General features: G+C 50.4%; 1 protein-coding gene across 1 annotated transcript in view; it reads left to right on the top strand.

Moving 5' to 3' along the window:
• The first annotated feature begins 1400 nt into the window (after nt 1–1400).
• MBOAT2 (membrane bound O-acyltransferase domain containing 2) overlaps nt 1401–6000 on the top strand; it is a 107426-nt gene continuing 102826 nt past the window's right edge. The window contains exon 1 of the mRNA XM_060117416.1: nt 1401–1526. Within this exon, the coding sequence (XP_059973399.1) occupies nt 1452–1526 (75 nt within the window). The 5' untranslated portion in view covers nt 1401–1451. The remainder of the gene's footprint in view (nt 1527–6000) is intronic.

The following is a 6000-nucleotide window of genomic DNA, read 5'->3' as shown; positions in this document are numbered from 1 at the left end:
AAGTGTGAGGAAGAAGAGGGCCTGGCAATTAAGCAAAACTCTGAAGGCACATACCTTGGATCCCAGGCCGGTCTCTACTTATTAGCTGTGCTCTCTTGGGCAAGTTACTTCTCTGTGACTCAGTTTCTTTGGTTGAGGGTGGTGGCAGTACCACCCTCATGTGGTTGGTGTGGGGATTAAATGATTTATTACACTTTTAAGGCAGCAATTAAAGCATGCGGCTGAACTCTCATTAACCATTGGTTATTTCTACCAAAAATTTCACACGCTTAGCTCCTTGGATTTTGAGCTCTCCTGATGCTCTCCTCCAGCGTTCCTCCTCGTCTGAAATCTTCTCCACAAAGTCGACGCTTCCATTTTCAAGGAACTCAAATGGCTCATTTTCACGGAGTTTCGACAAATAGATGTGACATACACATAACACACACACCACCATACACCGAAGGTACGTGCAAACAGCACAATGGAAGAGTCTGGGGGAGCTGGCGACTCAGGGGTGACGAGTTGCTGAGAAAGAGCCTTCGTTCTGAGGAAGACGGCAGAGGCCGGGCAGTTGAGGACACACACACACACGCACACACGCCGCAGGCACAGGTGAGAACTGCCTCCCTCCCTGGGGCGGGGCGCCATCGCGGCGTCGAACTGGACCGGTCGCAGCCCGCCAGGCCCAGGTGGGCTTGAGGGTGACCGAAAGGCACACACAACCGGAACTGGACTCAAGTTTGCGCTTTTCCATAGCAATCCTGAAGACAAAGGGACTTCTTATCTAGGTCACTTTTTTGGTTTGTTGCCCTCCTCCTCCCGGCCCCCAGCTTTGTTCCCAATTTCCCCCAGCGTTGGCTCGACGGCGCCCCGCACGTCGCCCGTTCGTCTGGCAGCCACCCCGTTCCCCTTTGTCGTCCACCGCTCCTCCTAGAGAGGGGTGGGCTGGCCGCCGACTTCGGGCAGGGAGGAGGAATAAGGGGATGAGGAGGCGGAGATCCCCCCGCTGCCACCGAAGAGCGATACCCGCGACCCGCCCGCCCACTGTGGCCAGACAGCCCCTCGTCCCCCGGGCCTGGGCCTGGGATGGGGGCGGGGCGCGGCCGGCGCCCTCTGATTGGCTGCGGGCGTCGGGGCGCCGCTCCGCGATTGGGCCGCGGGGCTGTCTGGTGCGAGGGCGCGCGAGGTGGGGAGGGGGCTGTTGGAAGCTGCTGGAAGTCAGGGGGCGGGGCGGGCGCGGGCGGTCGGGGGCGCGGGCGGGGACGCGGAGACGCGGGGGCGCGGCGGGGGCGTGGGGGCGCGGAAGGAGGGCCGAGCGGGTCACCGCCCCCGGCCCCTCCCCGGCCCCGCCCCGCGCGCTCCGACCGCGGGCGGCCAGGGGGCAGGCGCGCCGGTCGCTTCCCCGTCCTCGGCGTCGCCCGGCTCAGTCGCGGGCGAGCGGCGCGGGCGGCCGGAGTGCCAGGCAGGCCATGGCCACCACCAGCACCACGGGCTCCACCCTGCTGCAGCCCCTCAGCAACGCCGTGCAGCTGCCCATCGACCAGGTACCCGAGGCTGCCCCGCTGGCACCGCGCCCTCGCCGCCCCCTCCGCGGCCGTGTGCCATCCGCGCGGAAGCCGGGACCCGGGACCCGGGGCGCGGGCTGGGGCGGGGGCGAAGGGAGGAGGCGACCCGCTTGTTATTGTCCGCCCGCTGCCTGGCGCCCGCTGTCCCCCCGCCCGCAGCTGCCCACCCAGCCCCCACCCCGCTCGGGCAGCCTGGGGGGGGCTCCGGGCACCGACGTGCGCGCGTGCATGCTTGGCCCTGCTCCCTGCCACAGCAGCGCCCGACCCGGGGCGTGCGTGCACCTCGTAGTCGGCGATCGGAGTCCCGAAGCCGCTTCCAGCGCGTGTGGGCACGGGTGTAGACAGTGCGTGGAAAGGCTGTGCTTTGGGGGAGCCGGGGTGTCTGTGCCCTGCGCGCGTGGCACCCGATACTCCACGGGGAAAGGATGGACGTGCCTAGGTGGAGGGTGCGCTGGACACGACGTGTGTGGCGTGGAGGAGGCCAGCTCAGGGGTCAGCGACTGGCTCTTTGGGACAGTTTGCGTGGAAGTGCGGCGTATGCAAGAGAGAGAGGCAACAGTTTGGGGCAAGGCGGGCAGGGGTTAGGAAGAAAAGGCAAACTGAGTTAATGATCCCAGGGTGTTTAGCGGAGAAAGTGGCAACCTTGTAGATGGAAACGCCTCCGCCCCGCCCCCTCCCCCCCAAAAAGCATTTGACACAGTATAGGGAAGAGTGACATTTAAGTCCTCACTCTGAGTTTGCATGAAGGGCCTAAGGGTTACTGAGATATAAACAGGATTGTGTGGGAAAAGCAGCGCCATTTTTATTCAGAAAAGAAAGTTTGGGAGTATTTGTCAGAGTGACATTTAGGGTAGTTGGTGGTGCAGAGACCATTGCTTTAGCCCCAGGCTAGAGGTAGTTCACTGAAAATTTTGCTGAAAATTATTTCAGGTGGACTTGCACTTTCCAAGGGATCCGGGTTCACTGCCCGCCCGAATGTGTCGCTGTCATTGATGTCATCAGGGATGTCATTTATAATACTGGATTCCTCTGTGTCCAGACTCCGTTTCATAGCAGCAAGATGGGAAACGACCCCTGTGCCTAACGTTATGACACTAAGTGCTTTGCGCTCCAGTGTTTTAAAAAGTAAAATAGAAGTATGTTCAATGAGTATAAAAAAATTCTACCTCTGTTCAGATCTGAATTCCTTACTTATAGTTCAGTAATAGCTGTTGGTTCTTAGTAAACACCTATCCCCCATACATCTTGAACTACAGTTATAATGTGAATCTTGCTAATAGATTCAAGTGCCACTAGTGAAGTTAATCGCATACTATAAGAAAGTAGTCTTCTCTGTTTATTAATAAACTGATCAGAACTTATGGTTTTTCGTCTTCTCAGCCCTGTGGAGAATTCTCACTTTTCTGAAGTGAAGCACAGTGTATGGCCTTTTAGTGTATTACAACCCTCCTTGACTTAAGTAGGTTGCTGCCAGGGTATCAGCAAATGCAGGGTAGGTATCTGTTTAAAAATTGTTTTGCCAATGACAGCAAGAGAGATAGGCCTATAGCTTTTCACTTATTTTAGGGAACAGGATTATGCTCTCTTTCTCCCTCTTCCTCTCTGTTTCATTTTCTCTCTCCCTATCACGATGAAATATTTTCTCTACTGTGCTCATGCCTTCTAATTTATATAATGCCTGTGACTTTAAAAGTGATTTAATATAATAAACTCATTTAAAAATCTCAGCAATCCGGAGCAAGTTCTTTTTAGTGCTGACATAAGCAGGAGAATCAGGGAAGGGGACAGGACTTAAAATTCTGACTTTCCTCCTTTATTATCTACAGGTTTTGATTTGGTACCTTGGACACCTTTGTTCTCTTGAGACCATTCTGAATTTGCATAGCCACTTGTATTTTGGGTTGTTTTCTCTTAGCAAGTCTTAAGAATATTGGATTAATACCACACCAGCCTTAACTTTTTATGGTAATAATAAACTTTCTCTGAAGCACCGAAGAATCGACTTTTTTGCCGATAAGGCACTTGGAATAACTGAAAACTCATTTAGTAAAATTGGATGAATAAGTAGTCACTGAGCCATTATTTTGAAGTTGAGCAAACTAGAAAATAATTTTGGTAACATGTAAATAACTGGGTCCCAGTTGAGAGAAAGCCTAAGAATTAGTTGTAATCAAATAGTGTGATTCAACAGGAAAAAGACAAATCAGGAGATGAAAAGTGTAAAAGTATGACTTTTTAGTGTGTTAACTTGGTATACGCTAATTAACAGTGTTTTGAAAATTTAGGAAATTACAAAAGCAGTTATTTGATGTCAGAGGAAGAGAAGGACCTTAGAGCCAGAAAACAGTTAAACTGTTTTACTAGAGTGAGTGTGGAATTTATGAAATGATAGAAAGTACTGGTATGTATGGAGTAGAAGAATGCAGGTTGCAGGGTCAGGTAGGAGAGAAAGGAGGAAGTATGTTGCAGTAAAGACCAGGCAAGCAACAGGGACAAAAGATCTTGCCTGCCTTAGGCTCCTGGATTCTCTCATCTTTTCTGAGAATTCCAGAGTGACCTTGAGGTAACCGTAGTATTTGTTCAGTAGGTCTTACATTTAAATAAAAATATAAAATCTGGTATTGAGTGAGGTTCGATGATGCTTTAAGATGGGAAATATTTAGCATCTGATGTTTTCCCTTTCTAGGCCTTGCATTCCAGGCGACTTTATTTCTAGGGCGGTTAGTTATCGTTAAAGGAATACCTGTGGGGATTTGGGCTGAGGGAGAGACAACGGCCAAACGTGCTGTCGAGAGGACATCAGATGTCATTGAACAGAATCGTATTCTTTATTAGTTGGCTATGTGGTGAATTTTTTAAAAACCCCAACATGAATACCAAACAAGGCAGAATAATTGTGTCCAGATCAACCAATTTTCTTAAGAGGTTTTTTTGTTTTTGTTTTTTAACCTGAACGTATATGTTCTATGGCATTTGACTTCCCTCACTTCTGAGTTATCAGACTGAGGGGCTCTCTAGCTCTCGTCTTCCTCCCTCTCTTTACCCTTCCTTTCCTTTCCTTTTAAGCCATGTTTCTTTCCTTATTTCCCTTGATGCTGTAATTACTATGAAATTGGAGTAAGATTCCCTGGTGACGTGATGTACAGGATGGCATACTTGGCCGACAGCCAGTGAGGAATGAGACTGACCTCATGGAACAGTCCTGTTTGGGGACAGGGTCCTTGTTTTAGAGATGACGTGCTGAACTTTTTGGGGTGGGGAGAGGGGGCAAGAGGGAGACTCGAGATATTCGGAAAGGTTTGGAGGAGGAGGAGGAGGAGGAGGAGGAGGACCAGCCGTTGTAAGCATTCCTGCCAGGTCAGGTAATAATCATCACGGGTCCCATCTTACAGTTTTCAGATCTCTTTCACATGCGTCATATTATTTTCCTGCGTCCTCACAACACCTTATGAAGTCAGATAAAATTCAAGTCCTGAAGTGTTTTAGCTTCAGGTACGTATGTACATATGGTATTAAGCATTTGAGTAAAAGGTCCATTTTGATTTCTATTCTGAACACGGGGCAAATCATTTTGACAGATCCGTGTTTTATTTTTTTATTTTTATTTTTTTGCGGTACGCGGGCCTCTCACTGTTGTAGCCTCTCCCGTTGCGGAGCACAGGCTCCGGACGCGCAGGCCCAGCGGCCACGGCTCACGGGCCCAGCCGCTCCGCAGCACGCGGGATCTTCCCGGACCGGGGCACGAACCCGTGTCCCCTGCATCGGCAGGCGGACTCCCAACCACTGCGCCACCAGGGAAGCCCAGATCCGTGTTTTAGATGCAGGTTGCCAGTGTATTTTTGGAGGGCAGGGTGGAGAGGAAGAGCTTTCCCAACACTGAAGTGCTGGTGGTGATGGTTGGAGTGGGGAAAGCCATGTGTGTACAGAGGGAGAATCCTTGTTTCCTTCTTTTTGGTCATTTCGTCGATTGACGGGTCGCTGTATATTCTCCCCCGCCCCATGCCATGTAAACAGCCAATGAAGTGAAATAATATATTAGGGAAAAGAATAGTTTAGAACATTAACTGCTTTAATCCTCTTAGAATTCTGTGCTGTGATGAACCCCGTTTTATAGATGAAGAAATAAATGACGTTCTCAGTTTTGAGCCTTTTGAAGATGATGACTTTAGGAGAAGAAGGTGAATGGCAACCAAACAAGAAAATCAAAAGCCCATTTTATCTTCAAGTTGCCATTTGAACGCTTTAGGTTTTGGACATAAATATTTAACTCATTTGTCGCACCTGTCTACTTTGACAGCCGTTATGAGCCTCAGCCTTCATCCTGAGAGCCCTGCCATACTGAGGCAATCTGCCGTGGAAGATTCCTTTTCATCAGGAAGGCATATGGGCCTGAGAATCTTGAATCTGTATTTTGGGCCCTGTCAGTTAACTAATTTTAGAAATGTCACTTTAC

This window comes from Mesoplodon densirostris, chromosome 14 (genome assembly GCF_025265405.1).
Source record: "Mesoplodon densirostris isolate mMesDen1 chromosome 14, mMesDen1 primary haplotype, whole genome shotgun sequence".
NCBI classification, from domain to species: Eukaryota; Metazoa; Chordata; class Mammalia; order Artiodactyla; family Ziphiidae; genus Mesoplodon; species Mesoplodon densirostris.
Note: the sequence above shows the minus strand (reverse complement) of the source record. Positions and strands in the feature narration are given on the sequence as shown.